The 22188-nt window shown below is 55.0% G+C and overlaps 2 protein-coding genes across 2 annotated transcripts; both read right to left on the minus strand.

The window, feature by feature from the left end:
- Nucleotides 1-1052: 1052 nt before the first annotated feature.
- PTGIR (prostaglandin I2 receptor) lies at nt 1053-6000 on the minus strand. Its single transcript, XM_057712263.1, has 2 exons — nt 4692-6000; nt 1053-3510 (listed from the first exon to the last, which is right to left on the minus strand). Exons 1-2 carry the CDS (start codon nt 5457-5459, stop codon nt 3124-3126), a joined length of 1155 nt encoding a protein of 384 aa, XP_057568246.1. The 5' UTR covers nt 5460-6000; the 3' UTR covers nt 1053-3123.
- A 6587-nt stretch (nt 6001-12587) lies between these two features.
- On the minus strand, nt 12588-14466 carry GNG8 (G protein subunit gamma 8). The gene is made up of 3 exons (XM_057713337.1): nt 14420-14466; nt 13047-13132; nt 12588-12724 (listed from the first exon to the last, which is right to left on the minus strand). The coding sequence occupies exons 2-3, from the start codon at nt 13128-13130 to the stop codon at nt 12596-12598; spliced, it is 213 nt and encodes a 70-aa protein (XP_057569320.1). The 5' UTR covers nt 13131-13132; nt 14420-14466; the 3' UTR covers nt 12588-12595.
- Between the last annotated feature and the right edge of the window lie 7722 nt (nt 14467-22188).

Below are 22188 nucleotides of genomic sequence, written 5' to 3' on the forward strand. Positions count from 1 at the left end.
ATAGGGACAAAATCTGACATACGGTAAGCCCTAGATCAAAGCCTGCTGAAGGAATAAACAAAATGTCTGTGCTACAGCAGACTGCGGCACGGGCCATTGTGGAGGCCCAGAAGTACTGAGAGTGCCTGAGAGGAGTGATTAAGTCTTCAAGGAGGAGGAACAGCCTAAGCAGGACCTTAAAGGGCAAGGGTGTGTTCGACAGATGGAGAAGAGGAAACACTCTTACGGGAAGGGTGAACTCAATGAGCAAAGAGGTGTAGGCCCCAAAGGTCGCGGGCTCTTTGGGGAAACTTCGTTATCTGCTGTGGCCAAGCAGAGAGCGTGGGAATCGACCTTTGGCCTCCGGGCAGTGGGAGCGCTCGGAGTTTGGCAGGCAGGGGAGGGACCACTCAGACAGGACCTCCAGGCAGGACCATGGCAGCCAGCAGAAAGGCTACCCGAGCAGTCAGGGGTCAGGAACCAACCAGGAGAGGAGCTTCCAAATCATCCTGGAGGGGCCACGGGAGTTGTTTGAAAATCCCCGCCCTGGACTTTCAGGGCCACACATCCAGTGTAGACATCCAGGCCAGAGCTGGTGGGGGTCTGAGAGGAGGGGGGCAGATTCCTGTGATGTCAGGCCTGGTGGGTAGCAGAAAACGAGTTTCCAGGCTTAATCTTCTCCTCCCCCTAATCCACATCTGAAGAATAGGACTGATAATGGCACCCACCTCGGTGAGGATGCTGTGGTCCAAAAGCCCAGCCCCTCAGTGTCATCCAGTGAGTGTTAAGGGGCCAGAACTGACCCACCTTCCCGGGGCAGCATGGAGAGAGGAAGCAGCCCTGCCCCACCTTGACTCCTACCCAAAATGCAGCCCCTCCACCCCATCCCTTCTGCAAGGTCCTCCAGGGGCACTTTTGGGCTGGTTTGTTCCCACGGCCAGGTTTGGTACCAAAGGCCTGACCCCATCTGGTGTTTCTTGACCTGTTTTTTGGTTTGTTTTTGTACAAGTCAACATGTTTATTACTATATTCGAGCAATACAATGTTACTCTGGCAAGACTGCTATAAAAGCTTCTAAACTTCCTCATTTTTTTTCAGTATTACATGTTTTTTTTTTTATTGTGGTAATACATCCATAGCATAAAATGTACCATTTTAACCATCTTAAAATGTCAAAGTGACATTTAGTACATTCACAACATTGGACAACCACAGCCGCTATCTAGTTCCAGGACATTTTCATCACCCCAAAAGGAAACCCTGTACCCATTAAGCAGTTGTTTGACTTATTTTTAACTCTCGCAGATACCCCTTCAAATGAAACATAGTGACTGGGGGGAAAATGTCAAAACAATGGAGAAAAGTGTTGTATTCAAACCACATTTGCCCAGATGCCAAAGACAACAAAACCCACCACCACCACCACCACAACAACAACAATGGCAGTAACAGTAACACGTATTATGGGTTTACTCCCCGCTAAATTGCTTTCAGGGGAAACATTTAATCCTCCACACAGCCCTGTAGGCTAAATTCTAGATTATGATCACCATTCTATGCAAAAGGAAACCAAGGCAAACTCATCAGCCCAACAGTGATCTGGGCCAAGGAGATAAAAGGACAGACCAGGGATTTCCTGGCGGTCCAAAGGTTAGGACTCTGCACTTTCACTGCAGGGGGCATGGGTTCGATCTCTGGTCCGGGAGCTAAAATCCCGCAAGCAGTGAGGCATGCCCAAAGAGAAAAAAGAAAGAAAAGACCAGCTCCACCTGCAGGATGCGCTTTGTCCTCACTGTGTGACCTGGGGCTGGTGATTGCCCTCTCTGGACTTTGCTTTCAGCCTCTGTAGAATGGCTCTAATAATAGCCAGCTGGAGGAGGAGGGTACAACTCACGAGGAGGTGGACTCACTTTAGCCGCTGCTATGGTCTTTGGGAAGCTTATGCCTCATCTACTCCTCCACACCTCCCCAGGGGCATATTTACTGTTTTAACCCTGAAGCAAGTGAGAAAGGGGAACCAAGGCTGGAAGGAGTCTGGGGGCTTTCCCATTCACCTCCTCCCACCACCGGAAGCATCACTCCCTTTCATGCTCACTCCTGGAAAACCCTTGAATTCTGTGCCCGAGGGCAGGGGATGGGAACAAGAAAGGAGGGAGGGTGGATGGCTAGACCTCACCCCAGCAATGAGAAGGGGAACTGAAGACTGGAAATCACCCCAGAGGAGTCCAGGGTGGGGCCAAGACTGATCTGTGTCCCCAGCAGCTGGTAGAGTCAGCGCCCACTATTTGTTGAATGAATGAATGAATGAATGACATTTTTGTGTGGGGTCCAAGGACACAGGCAGTGAGGTGAGGCTCTGCGAGGGGGCATAGGGACAGGCATAGGACTTAGGTCTGAGTCCTTGGGCGGTCCCTGGGTTCCGGACCTCCCACCCCCTCCTTCTCCAGCTTCTCCCATAACCCACAGCCCCGCCATCCACATCTTGCAACTCACCAAGCCATGCAGTTTCCCAGGCACCTGTCCAATGGTGTCGCCCACAATGCAACAGTCTCGCCTTCTTCACCTCCCCTGGGGGGACCCGGCCTCCCAAGTCCGATGGGAATCAGAAGTAAAGGGGAGGCAGGGAGCGTGTCTGAGAATCCCTGGCTTCCATGAGGCAGAGGGAGGGTGGCTCTCAGAGTGGGTGGGGCAAGGGTAGGGCTGTCTGCTGGGGATTTGGGGTGGGCATCCAGGGCACCCTGAATGAATGAGGGTCAGAGACAGAACCCTAACCAGAGCAGACCTGAGCACACAGAAGCTGCTGGGAACTTTTCCAGCTTCTAAATATTTAGACAGTGAGATGGATGCGTGAAGCGAGGGCCAGACCAGGCCGGCCAGGCCACCGGATATTTTGGGAGAACTGTTCTTTTTATGCTCCAAGATAATTGTTTCCTCTCCCTCTCTCGCTCCTCCCACAGCCCATCGCGGCCACTGCGAAGGAGAGGAAATAGCAGCTGATCTCCCCCTGAATCCAGGGGGTCAACGTTCTAGCCGGCAGGGCTCCAGGATCCATCTCTGGGCTTGTCTACCCGCAGCCATCAGTCATGTCCCTGAATTTCTGGCTCCTGCTCCCGGAAGACAGGGCAGGAGATCACGGGGCAGATGTCAGCAGAGAGAGCAGGCTGCCTCGGACTGCGCTTTGGACGGTGTTCCCACAGTGCCGCTGGATGGCTGTAAGGCAGGCGAGGGTGCCCCCTGTCCCTCGCCCCAGGCTGACAAAGGCACGCAGCTCCCCTCCTTCCCCCCTTGAGCAGTGGGGGCCCTTGAGTCCTTCCTCCCTGAGGTGGGATGGGAGAAGGACGTCTGCAAGTTCCCTTGGCCAGGCCTCAGGCAGAAGCAACAGAACCAAAGCTTGACCCTCTGGAAGACGGCCTTGCGGAAGAGGATGAAGACCCAGGGGTCCAGGATGGGGTTGAAGGCGTTGAAACGGAAAGCGAGGAGGTCCCCCATCTCACTGCTGTCCGGGGCGATGGCCTGGGTGAAGCCGCGGATCTGAGGGCAGAGTGAGGTGTCAAGAAGTACCCACGAGTCCTCTGCCCCCACCCCCCCGCCCTCGGTCCCCTCCCCCCACTTGCTCACTGAGAGAAATGATGGAGGGATGCCCTGTCAGAAGAGGAAGAAAATAAGATGAAAACTGAATAACAAGTGCATCCGGGGAGCAGAGGGAGAGAAAGCCCCAGGAGACAGGCAGCAAAGCCCTAGAGGGAGAGAGATGGGGCGGCCGGGCTGGGTCCCAGGGCTGTGCCTGTGTGTGTCCAGTCTCTGCGTCCTTTGTAACCCCCCAAAGGCTTGACGACCCTCAAATCTAGCCCAGCCCTTGCATTTTACAGAAAAAGAAACCGAGGCCCATAGTATAGACAGGAGGACTGGGTGCCCCAGGACTAGGGTCGGACCTGCTGCAATTTGGGAGGGGGCAGGGCGGGAGTTCCTGCAGGGAAGGGGTGAGGCCAGGAGATCCCAAGGGCAGATGCATGGTGGGGCTGGGGAAGTGGGGAGCCCAGTGACAGGGAGATCAGACTCTGGCATCAGAGAAGCCCAGGGCGCAGACCTGCCTCTGTGTCATCTTGGGCAAAAGACATCCTCACCCCTCATCTGTAAAAGCCATGACAGGACAGAGATTTCGGCACACTTCTAAACCTCTTTTTTTTTTTTTGGGGGCACACGGGCTTAGTTTCTCCGCGGCATGTGGGATCTTCCTGGAGCTGGGATCGAACCCGTGACCTCTGCATTGGCAGGCGGATTCTTAACCACTGCGCCACCTAGGAAGCCCCCTCGGCACACTTCTTACTCAACACTTGTGGAACAGACGCGGAAGATCATTTTGGAGACTATCAAAGAAAGGATTTCTAAACCACTGAGCACAGGGTGTACAGACAGCAATGAATGGTGGATCTTATTATCACTGCAGGGGTAGGAGAAGGTTGGTAGGGGGTGGGATTGGTGGAGCTGCGGGGCTAGAGATGTGGAAGCGGGGAGACAAGGGTCAGAAACGGGGCAGAAGCAAATGGGGAGAGACTTCTCCCGCAAGTTGGGAGCTGTTTTCCCCTGGACAAAGCCTCTGACCTCTGAGTCTCAGTTTCCCCATCCGTGAGATGGGCACAAACAGCAGAGGATCGAGCTGGGAGCTCCCCTCCTCCCCCGACCACCCACCGAATCTGCCCAGGGGGACTCACCGTGAGGGGCAGGGAGCACACGGCCATGATACTCGTCATGAGGGCCAGGAGAATCAGATGGTCCACCTCGTCCTCGCCCGTCCGGGGGCCGGGGAACAGCGAGCCGTGGTGGCGCCTCTGCTGGCGGTACATGCGGCAGAGGCTGAGGGTGACCGAGCCGTTGCAGAGGACGATGGCGGCCACCAGCAGGGCCACGAGGCTGGCGTAGGCCAGCGAGAAGGCGCAGCCGCCCAGCTCGGCGGAGCGCATGCGGATGAAGCACCAGCTGCCCGGGCAGTACTGCTGGTGTTGCCCGAGGCCCAGCAGGGGCAGCGAGCAGAAGACGGTGCAGAAGGCGTAGATGGCGGGCAGTGCCAGGCGGGCACGGCGCGGCCCGTCCAGCTGCGCGTAGAGGTAGGGGTGGCTGAGCGCCAGGCAGCGCTCCACGGCCATGGCGAAGAGGATGAGCGTGGAGGCCAGGCCGAAGAAGGTCATGGCGAAGGCGAAGGCATCGCACAGCGCCGGGCGGCCCCGGGCCAGGCCCAGCAGCGAGCTGTTGCGGGCATAGGCCACGAACACGGCCGGGCTCAGGAAACACGTGCCCAGCAGGTCGGTGACCGCCAGCCCGGTGACCAGCACGGCGAAGGCCGAGGGGCGTGACTGCCGCCGCGCCCCCAGGATGCCCAAAGCCAGCCCGTTGCCCACCACGCCCGCCACGAACATCAGGGTGCTGGTGGCCGGGCCCACCGAGTCCCGCACGTATGTGAGGTTCCGGCACGAATCTGGCATCCCCGGCCTCCGGCGGCCGCCCCGGGCCGGAGGGGTCCCCGGGGGTGGGAGGGGGCGAGGGAGGGGGCGAGGCCGGGGAGCCGGGTCAGCCCCTGCGATGCCCACCGCGCCGCGATGCCCACCGCGCCGCGCTCCCGAGGGCCTGGCTGCAGCTGGAGGTGGGGGGAGGTGGTCCCTGTCAGCTCACCGCAGTTCTTGCTGTGCGTCTGGCTGCCTATTTCTATTTCTCTCCCCTCTGTCTTCCCCAGGCTCCCTCTCCCTCTCTTTCTCCCCTGTTTCTTTCCTTCGCTACATCGGTCTCTCAGTCTGGTCCTTTCCTCTCAAGCCCCTAGTTCTTTCCTTCTCTGTCTCTGTCTCTTGCTGTGTGTCTGTCTCTGTCCCCTCCCTGGTCCACCCCCCTCTGCCTCTCCCTCCTTCCCTCCCTCTCTCCAGACAGCCGTCTATCCCCTTCTCTGCACTTCTGCTTTCACAGCCCCTTCTCACCACACCTCTGCGGTCTCTCTCAGCCCCTCCTCTGTCCCCTCGCTCCTTCTCCAGGGTCCTGCTCTCTGGGTCAGTCTCCGAGTGTCAGCTTCTCCCCACTTCCCTCCCTCCTCCCTCCCTCCCTACTCATCTTGCCTGCTCGCCCCAGCTTTTTCATTTCCTCTCTCTGCCCCGCCTTCCCTCCCCCTGCTTTCTCCGGAGGTCCCTCCGCTCCCTCCCGCCTTCCCTGGCCTGCTCCCTCCATCCCCCCTGCCCAGGACATCCATCTCCCGCCTCTGCCTCCCCCTCCCTGTGTCCTCTCACGGTCCCCATCGCTAAGCCACCTGCCACCTCCGCACACTCAGGACTCTGCCGCCCTTCCTCCCTTCCCAGCGTCAGCTGGCCAGCCGGCCGGGATGGGAATCACCTGAGTCATCGTCACTCTGGAGCTGGGAGCTCACCAGCAGAGACCTGGACAGGACCTGAGGGGCACAGCTGACCAGTCTGCGAGACTGGGGTGGCCTCTGGTATCTATTCTGGGCTCAGGCCCTGCAAGGTTTGGACATTGCTGAAGGATTGAGAAATGACCAGGAAATTCCTCTCTGATGTAGTGTTTTCCAGGCACAACTGAGATTTCTGTTCCCTGGACACAATTCACTCCTTCCACGAGGCTGGGGGAAGAGGTGGCCCTGCCAGAGAAAAAATGCCACTCCCTGGAGCCCACCCCCAGCTCACGTGCTCACCCAGCCCGCAGAACCCTGGGTGCCTACGGGGTGTGGGAGAGGAGGGACTTGGCATCCGCTGGTGGGGGACAGCCCCCCAGGATTTCCACAGCTCAGTATCAAAGGGGAGCACCCTCCCACCCTCTTGCCTCTCACCCCAGCACTCCCAGGCCCCAGGCCAAACTCTGGGGACCTTGACTTCAAGGAATAATATTTTAGCCACAGACAGCCGTCCAGGGCTCCAACACTGCTGTTCCTTAATTTCTCCCACCCTTCCACAAACATCGCCAGCCAGTGAGGTCCCTGCTGCCAGCACAGCCGTCACCAGTCCCTGTTCCCACTGAGCCCATGGCTTCCCATGCAGCCTCCCCACCCATAAGGGCCAGATGGGACCTCAGGGACCTTCTCAGATACCCGTTATTTTTCAGGGAGGCAATTTAAGTGCAGAGATGACAAATACAACATCTCACTCTATTTGACTGGAGTTTCTGGCCCGAGTTGACCACCTCCTTGCTATGGGATGGTCCCAGGCCAGGATAAGAAGCCGGTGGACCTCAGTTTCCTTATCTGTACAATGGGGCAACACTGGCTTCACGGGCCTGGTGGCCGACCATGGCCAGTGTCCCATCCCAGACCCTTCTTTGTAACAAGGAGAGAGCCTGTGTAGATACTGTATCACATCCAAGGCCAGGAAGGATGCCCCTGACCCCAAGGACTGGGCATTGGGCAGCTACAGTAACTTCCCCTCTCCATCCGCATGCCACCCCTGCTTCTGTGACCACAATCCTCTCCCCTCACCCCTCCTCCATCTCCCTATCACCCATGCCCAGCTGGCACCCCCAGCTTCCGTCAGAATGGGTGCCCCAACTCCAGCCACACCAGGGGCTCCGAGAATGATCACTCAGCCCCACTCGGAGGGTGCCTGTGCGTGTGGGTGTGTCTCAGGCCCCTCAGCCACGTGACCTGCCCCGCCCATCCCCCCACGCCCCCCCATACTCCGTGATCCCCAGGCAAACCAGAGGGACCTCAGGAAGTTCTATCATATTAATGAAGGCTGATGCCTGGCAGGCTTGTGTCCTGTCTCTGCATCCGGGGATTTGCAGGGGTGTGGGGAAGGAGGTGCGGGGCGGGGGGTGGCGGCGAAGCTCTGGTTCCCGGAGCCTCCCTGCCACTGGCTTCCTGCCCCCACCAGGCACTGGTGAGCATTCAGGAAGTCCGCACTGTGCCCATGCCCAACAGGGCCTCAGACAGGGCAGGCCCCTCCAGGCCTCAGTTTCCCCACATTTGCCGCTGGGAGCCCTGGCAACCCTGGCATCAATTCTGTTCTCCAGAGCAGGCAGGAGAGGTGGCAACTGTAGCTCGTTCCTAAGGAAAGAACGAAGGGTCTCTGGGGTCCATGCCAGCGTGGGACACACTCACCGCACAGCAAGGGCACAAAGTTCCCCCTTCCACCCAGGTGCCCTGGGGTGAGAGGTCACCCCAGCTGGGCTGGGCTGGGCTGGAGGTGGGGTGGCTTCCGGGGTTGGGAAGAGCTGTGGGAAGGAACGGCTCTGGATGGGTGACTCAGCACCCTCCCCCTGCCAAGCGAAGCTAAGGACAGGACTCAGGCCTCCCCAGAGGGACCCCGGGGGCAGCATTGGGGGCGGGGCGGGGAAGAATGGGTACCTGGGAGGAGGTGTGCTAGGGACTGTGGATGTGTGAAATTCATGCGGGGGTTTATGTGACCTAAGCGAGCGTCGCGCATCGTATCAGCATGGTAAATGTGTGTGTGTGTGTGTGAGTGGTGGGCATTCTTTCCTCTAAGGTCTCTCTTCTTTTTTAATATTTATTTATTATTTATTTCTGGCTGTGTTGGCTCTTCATCGCGACCCACGGGATCTTTTGTCGTGGCGCGTGGGCTCCAGAGCGTGTGGACTCTGTAGTTGCAGTGTGCTGGCTTAGTTGCCCTGTGGCACGTGGGATCTTAGGTCCCCAACCAGGGATAGAGCCCACGTCCCCTGCATTGGAAGGTGGATTCTTAACCACTGGATCACCAGGGAAGTACCCCTTCTAAGGTCTCTTTGTGCATCTGTTGTCTATGGGGGTCTGTTTATTGGGGCCCACGTGTTTCTTTATGGCTCTGTAGGCCCACGTGTGTCCATATGTATCTAAGCCCTCGATGTTTTTCATCAAACAGCTGCCTTGCCCTTGCTGGGATGTTATTGGAAGGTTAGAGACGGAATTCACCCTACCTGCTTCTAGGAAGCCCTCAAACAGCTACCATTGGTATTGTTATTCATTCAACGAATCCTAATGCACTCACCACGTGCAGAGGGCTGAGGGCTGGGGTCACAGGGGGGCTCAGAGGCTACCATCCGACGGGGGCGCGGTCCCAAGGGGCGTGCGACAAGTGACGGGAAAGGAAGGTCATAGCTGGAGCCTGGGGCAGGCCCTCAGCTGAGTCATGCCATCTGTCTGGGTGGGTGTCCTCTAGAGGACAAGCACCGAGCAGACCAGGAAACGGAACCAGGATGGACTCTCCCACGTCTGCCGGCCAGCCTCTCCAGCCGCCTGCCCAGGCCCGCATCTGGACGTGCCGCTGACCTACGAGGTCAGCTGGCCCTGGGCCCGAGCCTCTCGTGGCTCTCTGGTTGCCATCCTTCTGGCCCTGCCCTGGGAGGAAGCCGGCTGCCCCTCATGCCCCACACACGTGCCACCAGCTGCTCACGCCCGCCAGGCCCGCCTGTCACCTGTGCCCACTCACTGCTGTGAGAAGCTGCGGTGCCTCCATCCGGACCCATCCCTCCTCAGCAGGCCTCAGCCCCTACAGCTAGAGGCTAACCTTCTCAGCCCACCACCCTTTTCTTCACCCCCAACAGGCCCTTGCTACCTACTGGCCATGGCTTCCCTTGCCGCTCTTGGTGTCCCTGCTCTGTCGCCCCGCCCTGCCTTTGCCTGGGCTGTGCCCCTCACCTGAGATCCCCTCACTTCATCCTTCAAGGCCCCCCTTTGAACCCCTCCAGCCTCCCCTGAAGTCATCCATCAGGGTCCTCCCACTCCAACCTCAAGCCACAACTGACAAGGTGACATCACCTCCCCTTGCCCGTCTTCCATGTCTGTAAGATGGAGGTAAACAGAGTCCTTTAGGGGGCTACTGTGAGAATTAAGGGAGGTGGGGCTTGTGAACCTGGACTTCCTGTAAGTGATGGCCATGATAATGGCTCCTTCTGGCTCTGGGCTACCCCCACCGCCCACACCTGGCTCTTCCGTGCCAAGCACGTGGGGGGTGCGGAGTGCAGAGGGAGGACCGCTGGGAGGGGCAGCCCCAGCCCTGGAGTTTGGGGTGAAGTGGGAGGGAACCCCTGGGTGCGAGCACTTCCCGAGGCGTTCACCGCTCCTTCTCTTGGCCTCGCTCTGACTCCAGCCTGGGCCTGACCCCAGAGCTGACCTCAGAGCTGGGGATGGCAGGAAAGAGCAGCGGGTAACCAGAAGCGGGTGCTGCGGAGTCATGCCCGCTAATGAGATTATCCAATTTGGAAGTCAGTCACCCAGGACCTGCTCTGGCTTCTCCTCCCTCCCAGCCTCAGTCTGGGTGCAGGCTCACCCAGCCCCCTCCTTCTCGCGGCAGAAATTTCCTCCCACTCCCTGCGCCCTACCAGGACAGCCAGCCCCACGTCTCTTCAGCTTCCAGTCCCCAAGACCAGCTCCAACATCCCGGGGCTCAAAGGGTCTAAATCCCAGCAGTCCAGGCGCAAGAAATCCTCATACTCCTAAAGCCCCAAGCTCCGGAATTCTAGGCCGACAAGGGAACAGCACACCAGCATCCTGGCACCACAAGGTTCAAAGACTCCAGAATTCCAGCCCTCCAAGTTCCTGGGATTCTAGATTCCTTTGTATTTCAGGTTCTAAGGTGCAAGGATGCTGGGTCTGTGAAATTCCAAGATCCTTCTGGCAGCTTCCCTCCTAGCATCCCTCCTCCCCACCCCCAGCTCATCCTTGGCTCTCTCTGTCCCCTGTCTCCCCAGGGGCTCCCACAGACATGATGCAACCGGGGCCGGAGCCGGCTGAGAGGTGGGAGGCAGGAGGGAGATGTAATTACAGCTCCTTCTGCCTCAATTCAACAGGAAGCTCAGAGTTGGGGCCCAGGGGACCCTAATCCAATGTGAATAATGGAGCACTTGCCAGACGCTGGGACAAGCCCCTCTCGGGGGAGGGGACACCCAGTGAGCCATCTCCATCCGGATCCAGGGGTGCAGTCTCTAGACAAGAGGGAGTGAGGAGAGGAGGGGTCGCAAACTCAGTGGCCCTCGGATAAACCAGTTAAGATGATTAACCAAACCCATAGTTCATCCAGTCTGCTTTTTTTTTTTTTTTTTTTTCTGGCTGCGTCGGGTCTTCACTGCAGCAGTCAGGTTCTTCTTTGTTGCAGCTCGCAGGCTTCTCTAGTTGTGGCGCGTGCCACCCAGCATGTGAAATCTTAGTTTCCCAACCAGGAATTGAACCTGCATCCCCTGTACTGGAAGGCAGATTCTTAACCACTGGACCAGCAGGGAAGTCCCTGCATTTCTTTATTTTCAACAGAGACACAGGTTCAAGACATTTTACCTTTCTCTTTGTTCCTCTGGAAGAAGCCCCCCGCACAGGCTCTGTGATAAATACTATCCAACCCTCAGCCTCCTTAACTGGGAGACAATAGGGTATGGTGGCGACTTTGACAAACTGGAAAGCCAGCGCCCCATCTCATAGCCTGTGGTCACCCGGCAGGGTTATGCAAGTCTAAGGTCACCCAGACCTTCCCAATGGAAGAAGCCAGAAATAGGGGCTTTTCGGTGAAGTACTACTATTTAACTGCAGGCTATAGGTCCTGCAGACCACCAATGTGTAAACACAGGACAGGAACCAGGGCTTTCACAGTCACCTGTGTCCCCAGAACAAAGGGACAGGAAAGAATGTATACACTAATTTGCCTCCTGTAGCCACACTTCTCTCTTCTCTGGGTCCCCAAGCTTTTGGTTTTGTTTTTTGGGTTTTTTTTGTTTGTTTTTGGCCACACCCCGAGGCATGAGGGATCTTAGTTCCCCAACCAGGGATTGAACCCATGACCCCTGCAGTGGAAGCGTGGAGTCTTAACCACTGGACCACCAGGGAAGTCCCTTGGGTCCCCAAGTTTTAGTACCACCATGTCCCAGCTCAGATGTCCTCTCTTTCAGGAAGTCCTCCCTGACCTTCAAGCTGAATTGGGAGTTCCCTCTGAATTCCCCCATCCCAGCCCTGCCCACTCTGAATCATCACTCTCTGAGGGCAGGTCTGTCTCTCCCACTGGATTCTGAGCCCCAGGAGCCCAGGGCCAGGGCCGTCTCAGTCATGGCTGTGTCCCCAGTTTCCCAGCACAGGACCAGGAGTGTTTGGAAGAATGAATAAGTGAACAGAGAAAAGTTTAGTGCTTAAGGAGAGGGTGGCCTGTGACAGGGAGTAGCCAGATGTGAAAAAAAGGGGGTGGAGTCATTCAGGGGACAAAAACGGTGGGCACTGGGGATTCTAAGAGCCTTCAACCTGGGAGGGAGGTTAGGGAAGAGAGGCTAGCTGAGAGCTTCAGCGGGGGCTGGAGACCAGTCTTCACCCCATTATCTCCTAGCTTGTGACTTTGAGTAAGGGACCTCCTTTGGCTCAGTTTTCTCATCTGTAAAATGGGTGTCATACAAGTAGTCAGCTGCTTTCTGGGGCTGTTGGAACGCTTAAATAAATTCAGGATCGCGGAACACTGTGGAGGCCAGAGCCATACCCCCTCCGCATCCACACATCCCACATCATCCCCCCCGCCCCACGACACTCCACACACACTCAGAAGGGGTGAGACAGGATGCCGGCTCCCCTACGGTGGCCCCAAGCTCTGCACGTGCCTCAGTTTCCCCGAAAGCCATGCACCACCACAGTCACCACGTTTATTGGATTCACACTTTGACGGGGGAGAGCTCAGAGAAGGACGCAAAAGAGGCGCTTGTCGCGGAAGGGGTTCTCTGCGGCGGGTACTGGCGTCACCAGCGGGTCGTCTTTGGCGTGAGTCTCGCAGAAAGCCAGGAGCTCGGCAGCGGCCTGTGACACCTGAGGGCACCCGGGTGGAGATGCTCACGCCCCGCCCCTCCCCGCCCTTTGCCTGGGCCCCTCCTCGGGTTAGGCCCGCCCCTTATCAGACCCCGCCCCCTTGCTCAGGCCCCTCCCATCCCCCGGGCCCTCTCTTAGGCCCCGCCTCAGGTCTGGCCACGCCCCTTATCGGGCTCCGCCCCCTTGTCCAAGGCCCCTACCCTGGTCCAGCCCGGTTCTGAAGGGGATCTTTCCACCCCGGCTCCCTGCCCCACTCCCAACACTGACCAGTCCCAACCCCAGCCCCGGAGCCCCCGCCTTCCTCCCCACCCCGACCCAGCACCTTCATGCGGTCGATGTTCACCTCCAGCTTCAGCTGCTCCACCGTCTTCCGGGCCTCCGCGATCTTGGCCATGTTGTTGGACATGGCTGCGGCGGAGAAAGGGTTAAAAGCTGGCGGCAGCGGGAGCGGAGGGATAGGCTAGGGCAAAGCTGGGTCCCCAGATAGGGTTGGCGGCCGTGGGGGGACCCGGTAACAGGGGCGTGCGTGGAAGGGCGCACGAATGGTGTGCCCAGAGGCAGGTGGAGGAAGGCACCGGAAAACAGAAGAAAGGCGGAGAGATGGAGATCTGCGCAGATGGGGGACCAAGAAGCCGGCCGAAAGAGGGACAGATGAACAGGGAGGAGAGGGGCAAGAGGTGGGATGGAGGGGTGCACAGATGGGGTACCCAGAGGCAGGTGGAGAGAGGAACAGAGAGAGGAGAGGGAAGGCGGAGGGAAGCACAGATGGGAGGCTGAGAGGCAGGTGGAGGGAAGGACAGAAGGACAGGGCCACAGGTGTTGGATCAAGATCCAGGGATCCAGGTGTCCTCACCCCCCGGGGATAGAGCATGAGCCAGGAGGGGGGCCCTCCCCAGGCCAATTAGCGGTGGCTCTAGGGAGAAGAAGGAATTAAGATCACGGCGGGAGGGGCGCAGAGGGGGCCTCATTAGGGCCTTGGCAGCAGCTGCCCCCTCCACCCCCCTCGGGGAGCCCCCCCACCCCAGCTCTGGCCACCTCAAAGGCTCCTCTTGCTCATTAGCAGCCGGAGAGAGGGCTGGAGAGGGGGGCAACCCAGCCGTGACTGGGAGAGGGGCAGACAGGATGGAGAGAGGGACAGATAGAGGAGCAGAGGAAGAGACAAAGTGACAGAGGGAGAGACTGAGGCACGGCGGGAGTAAAGAGACTGAGAAGTGTTGAAAGATGGAGAGATGGGGGAGGGATGGAGTGATGGAGGGATTAGAGAAACAAATAGAAGGGTAAAGAAAGGGACAGAGTGATATGGGGGGGAGAGAAGCACAGAGGGGACAAGGGGACAGAAGGAGGATAGAGAAGGGGAGATGGAAGGGTTAGGGAGGGATAGAGTGATGGAGGTGGGAGAGGATAGACAGAGAGACAAATGGAGCTATGGAAGGAGGGACAGTGATAGAGGGGGAGAGAGAGGCATAAAGGAGATAAAGGGACAGAGGAGGGAAGGGGCAGGAGGACAGAGAGAAGGAAGTGGAGGGGCAGGAGGAGAGATGGAGTGATGAAGGGGGACAGAGAAGGGCACATGGAGGGACAGAGGGAGAGACAGGCTGGTGGAGACGCAGACTATATAGTCATTCGTTCACACACGCATTCATTCATTCCCAGGCAGAGGGACTAGCTGTCAGGTTCAGGACCAAAGCATCCTACCTGTTGCTGCTCAGGGCTGGGATGGCGGGCGGGTGGCAGAGGCTGGGATGCAGCGTCTGGGTCTCCCCTCAGCCCTGCCCCGCCCCCTCTCCTGGGGCACAGCCCCTGAGGACCCGCCTCCTCCTGCCACCGCCACCAACCTCCCTATCGCCGCCTCGCATCTGTCTCTATGGGTCCTCTTGTTATGTCTGTCTGTCCACCTCTTTGTCTTTGTGTTTCTGTGTTTCTCTCCCATCCTCTATCTCTCTCACAGTCTCCCCTCTCAATCTCTGTCTCTGTTTCTCTCTCTAACACACACACACACACACAAACAATCACAGGTAAAGACAATCTCTCAAGATGTGCCCCCTGCTGTGCTGCATTTATTCCACAGTCACACACATCTCTCCTGTGGGTCCCACACAGCCTCTCACTCCATTACATATGCTCCGCCACCCTGTCACACCCACCACCTCAGGGTCACCCCATCCCAGACGACCCCTGATCATGCAGACTCACACTCACAGTCCCTTGCAGAGAGATGCACAATATCTCGCTGTGTCACACGGTGCTGCACACAGTCTCCTGAACCACCTGTGCTCAACACACAACCTCCCCCAGCACCACCATCACACGGCCTCTTGAAATGCCACACAGCCCCTCACGACCTCTCCAAGCGTGGCCTGTCATCCCCAGTGATACTTTACACAATCACGGCCAGAGAGACTATCTCAGAGTGTCAAGTGTACACACACTGTTCCGCACAGCGTTGCACACAATCTCTCAGGATGTCTTGCCGAGCCTCACACAATCTGTGTCACACACAGCTGTCACCCTTACACGGCCATCTCCCAGTGTCATACACTTACACACACGAGGTTTCTCTCACACACTCATCTGAGTGTCCTGGACAGTTTCACACTAACACACCGTCACGACCCTGGGCCAGTCTCTCAGTGTCCCACATGATCTGTTACGCACTGTCACATCCAGCTTCTCATACGTCATCAGTGTGGCTGACACATCCTGTCTCTCACACTCACGTGGTCACTCTCTCACACCCAGCCGCCCCCACCCCCAGGCCTCTCGCACAGCTTCTCACGTCATTACTTGGTGCATCACACTCATTCATGCTTGCCCTCTCTCACACAACCTCTGCCCGTGTGACACACACAACTCTCCTGTCCTCACCTTGTTGCACACTGTCACACGCGATCTCTTGCTCTCGATAAACAGTCCCCCAAATAGTGTCTCCGGGACACCCAACTTCACGATGTCACACGCAGTCACCTGTATGTCCTCTCAGTCACCTCACATCCAAGGTCACACACAACGTCTCGGTGTAACACAGTTTCACACAGTCACACCCTGTTTCTGCTTGCCACAGAAAATCTCTCAAGGTCACACAGTCACACACAACCTCAGGCGTCACGCGCGATCTCAAAGTAGTACACACACAGTGAGTCTCCTGGCATCACACCCCACCTCCCGGTGTCACCCACGGGCGCCCACAGTGTCCCGCGCTACGCACACCCGTGCGGGCACGCACACTCAGCTCGCTGTCTTCTCCTGACATCCCCCTGATGGCCACACGGGGGCGCCCGCGGCCCGCCGAGCAGCCCACCCGGCCGGCGCCGAAGCCGTAGGAGGCTGCGGAAAGCCGGAGGGCAAGGCTCCCCCGCTGGCCGGCTGGGCATGCAGACGTGGGAAAGAGACATAGAAAGGTGGAGGGAGCTAGGGAGCAAGAGCGAGAGCATTGAAGATGGACTCGGACGCAGAAATTCAGAGAGAGAGAGAGAGATGCAGGGAGAGACAGAGGCAGAGATAGAGACCTAGGGACTAAGAGAGACAGAGACGGGCGGAGGGCTGTAGAGAGAGACAGAGACAGAGAGACGTGCAGGGTACAGGAGAGACACCCAGACAGAAAAGCACACAGACGGAAATAGTGACCGAGAAACACAGACACCCAGAGACACAAACCAGAGCGGGGTACAGAGACAGACATCGCAGACCGTGCCCTCCGCAAGGGACCTGACGGCGGAGGCGGGGCCTGCAGAGGCGGGTCCCCGGGGCCTGACCTCGGGGCAGCCAAAGGGGCGTGATGGTTTGGGGGCGGGGCTTATAAGGGGCGTGTTCGGGGCGGGTCTGTAGGGGCGTGGCCTGAGTGAGGCTTGCAGCCAGGGGCTCGCTACTCCGTCGCCCTAGTGGGCTGCGGGAGCGGCGGAGGCCGAGGCCGAGGAAGAGGTGGAGGTGGGGGAGAGGAGCGTCTCTACTGCAGTCAACCCGTCCCAATTCTGTTTTTACCGCCTGGACAGGGCAGCGAGACCGGCTGGGAGGGGATACGGGCCTGGTCCCTGGTAGCGATTTAATAGGGGGCTATCGGACCCTAGCTCCCCTCCCCCCTCCCCAGCGGGAGCAACGCAGCCAGGTGGGGGAGGGGAACCAGGCTCACATCTGGAAAGCATCAGGCGCGCCGGACGTGCCAGGGCCGCGGGCCCGGCTGCGGAAGAGCGGAGGGGAGTTAGGGCGCCCCCGTCTCCCTCCCTTAGCGGGGTCGGCCGGCGCCGGGGAGGGGCCTGGGCATACGCCGAACCTCGGCGCCTCCCGCAGCTGGTTTCCATCAGCAGTTTGGGCCCGGCAGCCCCCGAGGAGGAAACACAATTTAGAGCGGGGAAAGACAGGGTGACGACCCAATCTCCCCTCCCTCTCTCCGACGGCAGCCAGAGGCTTGGGGGCGGGGGTGGGGGGGCAGACGCACAGGCGGACACTGCCTGAACCGAGTGTAACCTCCATTCCTCTTCCCAGTTGCGGACCTTTCCACCCTACGCATAACCTTAGTTTCCAGATGTGCAACCCTAACCTGTGCTGCACAGGGAATTCCGCAGCCTCATGATAATGGTATTACTGTCCTCATTTTCTGGAGGGAGAAACTGAGACCCTGGGTGCGGATTCAATTCTGTCTTTATTCAAGAAACGTGCAGTGGGACTTCCCTGGCGGTCCAGTGGTGAAGACTCCGCGCTTCCAATGCAAGGGGTGTGGGTTCGATCCCTGGTCGGGGAACTAGGATCCCGCATGCCCCGTGGCGCGGCCAAAAATACGTATTTGAAAAAGAAAAGAAAGAAACTGTGCAGTGAACGCCAACAGTAATTGTAGTATCGAATACCTAATCCGTGCTGAACATTGCCACCCGGATGTCTGGAGAATCTCAAACTCAGTGGTCCAAAACTGAGCTCCTGATTCCACCCGCCAAACTCCTACCACAGTCTTACCCATCTCAGTTGAAAGTAAATCTTTGGGGGTCAATCTTGACTCCCTTCCCCGTCTCACACCCCACAACTGATCTAGCAACAAATCCCATTAACTCCATCTTCAAAGTCTGTCCAAAATCCAGTCATTTCTCACCTCTTTCACTGCCCCCACTCTGGTCCAGGCACCAAGCACTCCAGCTTGGACTGTTACAGTCGTCGCTCACTGGCTTTCCAGCTTCTACCTCTGTCTCCCTCAGCCTGTTTCCCACAGAGCAGCCAGAGGGACCCTGTTTAAAACAAATTCCCTGATAATAATAGCAAGGGTTAGTGAGAATGTGCCCAAACTGGAACCCTCATACATTGCTGGTGGGAATGTAAAATGGTGCTGCCCTTTTAGAAAACAGTCTGGCAGTTCCTCAAAAGATTACAGAATTACCAAAATACCCAGCCATTCCATTCTTAGGTATCTACCTAAGAGAAATGAAAGCATATGTTCACACACAAACTTGTACATGAATGTTCATAGCAGCATTTTTCACAACACCCCCAAAGTGGAAAAAAAAAACCCAAATGTCCATCAACTGATGAATGGATAAACTAATTGTGGTATATCCAAACAGTGGGCTATCATTTGACAATAAAAAGAAATGAAGTACTGACACATGCTACAACATGGATGAACTTTGAAAACATTATGCTAAGTGAAAGATGCAGTTACAAAAGACTACATATTGCATGATTCCATTTGTATGTCCAGAACAGGCAACTCTGTAGAGACAAAAGTAGATGAGTGGTTGCCAGGGGCTGGGGAGACTGGAGGATGACAGGTAAAGTGTGCAGAGTTTCTACTTGAGGTGATGGAAATGTTCCGAAATTTACTGTGGTGATAGTATAGTCACAGCACAACTCTGTGGCTATAATAAAAGCCATTGAGAAAACACTGATGAAAAGACATTGAAGAAGACATAAATAAATGGATAGACATCCCATGTTCATGGATTGTAAGAATTAATAGTTAAAACGCCCAGTCTTTTCTCACCTTCTGAGATGGCCCACACTCTGTCTGCGGCGTGTTTCTCTCTAAATCTCTAAATAAACTGCTTACCTATCACTTTGTCTCTCACTGAATTCTTTCTGTGATGAGACATCAAGAACCCGAGCTTCATTAAGTCCTGAAACCAGCTAGACCAACTCCCGCTCATCCTCAACACTGTTGAGGACGTCTTCTGTGCTGTTTCTTTGTGACAAAATTTTGGGCACTAACTCCTGGTTGGGAGACTGCCTTGGAAGGGATAGCATCTAAAATCATATTTTGTACTCTGGCCACCTGTTACAAAAAGTGCTTCATCATCAACGAGGTTCATAGAAAAGCTATGGAAGCAGTTACAACAGTATCACACCAAGATGATGGCTATGTGAGGATTCCAGCCCATACTGACTTAAAACAAAGAGATGTCCTGCCCCTGGGGCCTCTAGATCAGACATCCAGAGATTTTTACTCCCTGACAGGCAGGGTCAATGCCACTACTCAGCCTTGAAGCAGTTACAGAAGATACACTATCGCCCTTCTGCTTCCTATAAGCATATGGGAGTAAAACCTCTGAGGGGGGAATGAAACAGGAGGGAAGGGGGCAGGGCACAGCATTTGAAAGAATGACATAGCCTGAGGATATAACATAAACTGATTAGAACCAAATGGGTCCAAGATGGCAGACAAGTCAACTTCCAGGTGCCATGAGAGTTCCAAAGCTGACCACCAGGATCAAAAAGTGGGTGGTGGCCCAATCCTGGAATACTTTGCCCACTTATTAGTCTATGACATTACCCACCTTTACAAAAACTGACAACCCCTTACCTTGGTGCGTTTTCTCACTTTCTGGGATGGCCCATACTCTGTCTGCAAGAGTGTCTCTCTAAATCTCTAAATAAACTTCTTACCTATAAAAAAAAAAAAGTCTATACTACCCAAAGCAATCTACAGATTCAATGCAATCCCTATCAAAATTCCAATGGCATTTTTCACAGAAATAGAATAAACAATTCTAAAATGTGTATAGAATCACAAAAGACCCCTGAATAGCCAAAGTAATCTTGAGAAAGAAATACAAAGCTGGAGGCATCATGTGCTCTGATTTCAAACTATATTACAGAGCTATAGTAATTAAAACAGTATGGTATTGGTACAAAAACAGACACATAGGTCGACAGACCAGAATAGAGGGCCCAGAAATAAACCCATGCATACATGATCAATTAGTTTACAATAAAGGAGACAAGGATGTAAGATAGAGAAAAGATAATCTCTTCAATAAAGGGTGTTCCAAAAACTGAGCAGCCACATGAAGAGGAATGAAACTGGACCCTTAGCTTACACCATACACAAAAATTAACTCAAATGGATTAAATACTTGAACCTAAGACCTGAAACCACAAAAGTCCTAAAAGAAAACAGTCGGTAAGCTCCTTGACATCAGTCTTGCAGATGATTTTTTGGCTTTGATACTAAAAGCAAGGGCAACAAAAGCAAAAATAAACAAGTGGGACTACATCAAATTAAAAGCTTCTGCACAGCAAAGGAAACCATCAACAGAATGAAAGGGCAACCTACAGAACGGGAGAAAATATTTGCAAACCATGTAGAAGATAAGAGATTAATACCCAAGACATATAAAGAACTCATACAACTCAATAGCAAAAAAAAAAAAAAAAAAAAAATTCTTATTTAAAAAGTGAGCAGAAGATCTGAATAGGATTTCCCTGGTGGCACAGTGGTTAAGAATCCATCTGCCAATGCAGGGCACATGGGTTCAAGCTCTGGTCCGGGAACATCTCACACGCCATGGAGCGACTAAGCCAGTGCACCACAACTACTGAGCCTGCGCTCTAGAGCCCACGAGCCACAACTAATGAAGCTGGCGTGCCTAGAGTCCATGCTCTGCAACAAGAGAAACCATCGCAATGAGAAGCCCACGCACCACAAGGAAGAGTAGCCCCTGCCCGCCACAACAAGAGAAAGCCCACAAGCAGCAATGAAGACACAACACAGACAACAACAACAAAAAAGATCTGAACATATATTTTTCCAAAGAAGACACACAGATGGCCAACAGGTACATGAAAAGGTGCTCGACATCACTAATCGTCAGGGAAATGCAAATCAAAACCACAAGATACCACCTCACCCCTGTCAGAATGGCCATCATCAAAAAGACAAGCTATATCAAGTGTTTTTGAGGATGTGGAGAAAAAGGAACCCTCATACACTATTGCTAGGAATGTAAATTGGTGCAGCCAGAATGGAAAACAGTATGGTGTTTCCCCAAAAAGTTAAAAATAGAACTACTGTATGACCCAGCAATTCAACTTCTGAGTATTTGTCTGAAGAAAATGAAAACACCACTTTGAAAGGATACAGGCACCCCTGTGTTCATTGTAGCATTTCTTATAATAGCCAAGATTATGGAAGCAACCTTAGTGTCCATCGATGGGTGTATGAAATTTGAACAGAATGGAATGTTATTCAGGCCTAATAAAAGAGGGAAATCTCGCCATTTGCGACCACATGGGTGGACAACAAGTGATACAAGTCAGACAGAGAAAGACAAATACCGTGTGGTCCTCACTTATGTATGGAATCTAAAAACAAAAACAAAACCAAGCTCAAAGACACAGAGAACAGACTGATGGTTGCCTGAGAGGTTGGGGGGATGGGCGTCATGGGTGAAGGGGGTCAAAAGCAGATTTCCAGTTATAAAATAAAGGCATAGGATGTCATGTACAACATGGTGACAATAGTTAATAATGCTGTATTGCATATTTGCAAGTTGCTGAGAGTCGATCTTAAAAGCTCTCATCACGAGAAAAACAAAGAAAAGAAACGAAAGCCACTGAGCTCTATCGTTTATATGGGTGAATTTTATGGTAGTGAATTATATTTTAAAAGAACTGTTAATCCCCTCTTCCCCCGCAAACACCTAAGTCCCTCTTCTGCTCTGAATTCTCCCATGGCTCCCATCTCCAGAAAAGTAAAAACCACAGTCCTCACCATGGCCCACGAGGCCCCATGTGATACAGTGGTCCCTATCATTTTCTGCCCTTTCCTCCCCTGTTCTCCCCCTCACTCTGCTCCAGACATGCTGAACTCCTAGCTAGTTTGCCAACACACCAAGCACTGTTTTGGCTTCAGCACCGGCTGACCCCTCTGCCTGGGAGGTTCTTCCCCAAGAGATCCACAAGCCCCACTATCCCACCTCCTTTAGGTCTCTGTTCAAATGTCATCCTCTCAATTAAACGACCCCTGATCACTCTACTTAAAATTACAAATTCCTCTGCTCCCCTATCCCTCCCAATTCCCTCATATTTCTGCTCAGTTCCCCCACCCCACAGTCCTTATCACCTTTAAAAATTATAGAATTTATATATTTATTATGTCAACATCCCCTCCTGCCCCCCTCTTGCCCCCATCCCTGTGAGCAGTTTCTTGTGTATCCGTTTAGAGATAATCTATATAGATATAGGGTCACAGGGCAGTAGCTAACAGC

The sequence above is a fragment of the Hippopotamus amphibius genome, chromosome 16, assembly GCF_030028045.1.
Source record: "Hippopotamus amphibius kiboko isolate mHipAmp2 chromosome 16, mHipAmp2.hap2, whole genome shotgun sequence".
NCBI lineage: Eukaryota > Metazoa > Chordata > Mammalia > Artiodactyla > Hippopotamidae > Hippopotamus > Hippopotamus amphibius.

What these genes read in the sequence shown, in the direction of transcription:
- PTGIR (XM_057712263.1), bottom strand. Translation starts at nt 5,459, where the DNA reads ATGCCAGATTCGTGCCGGAACCTCACATACGTGCGGGACTCGGTGGGC. An exon ending in TGTGCTCCCTGCCCCTCACG is followed by an intron (nt 3,511 to 4,691) that starts GTGAGTCCCCCT and finishes CTCTGCCCTCAG; the next exon opens with ATCCGCGGCTTCACCCAGGC.
- GNG8 (XM_057713337.1), bottom strand. Translation starts at nt 13,130, where the DNA reads ATGTCCAACAACATGGCCAAGATCGCGGAGGCCCGGAAGACGGTGGAG. An exon ending in TGAACATCGACCGCATGAAG is followed by an intron (nt 12,725 to 13,046) that starts GTGCTGGGTCGG and finishes GGGTGCCCTCAG; the next exon opens with GTGTCACAGGCCGCTGCCGA.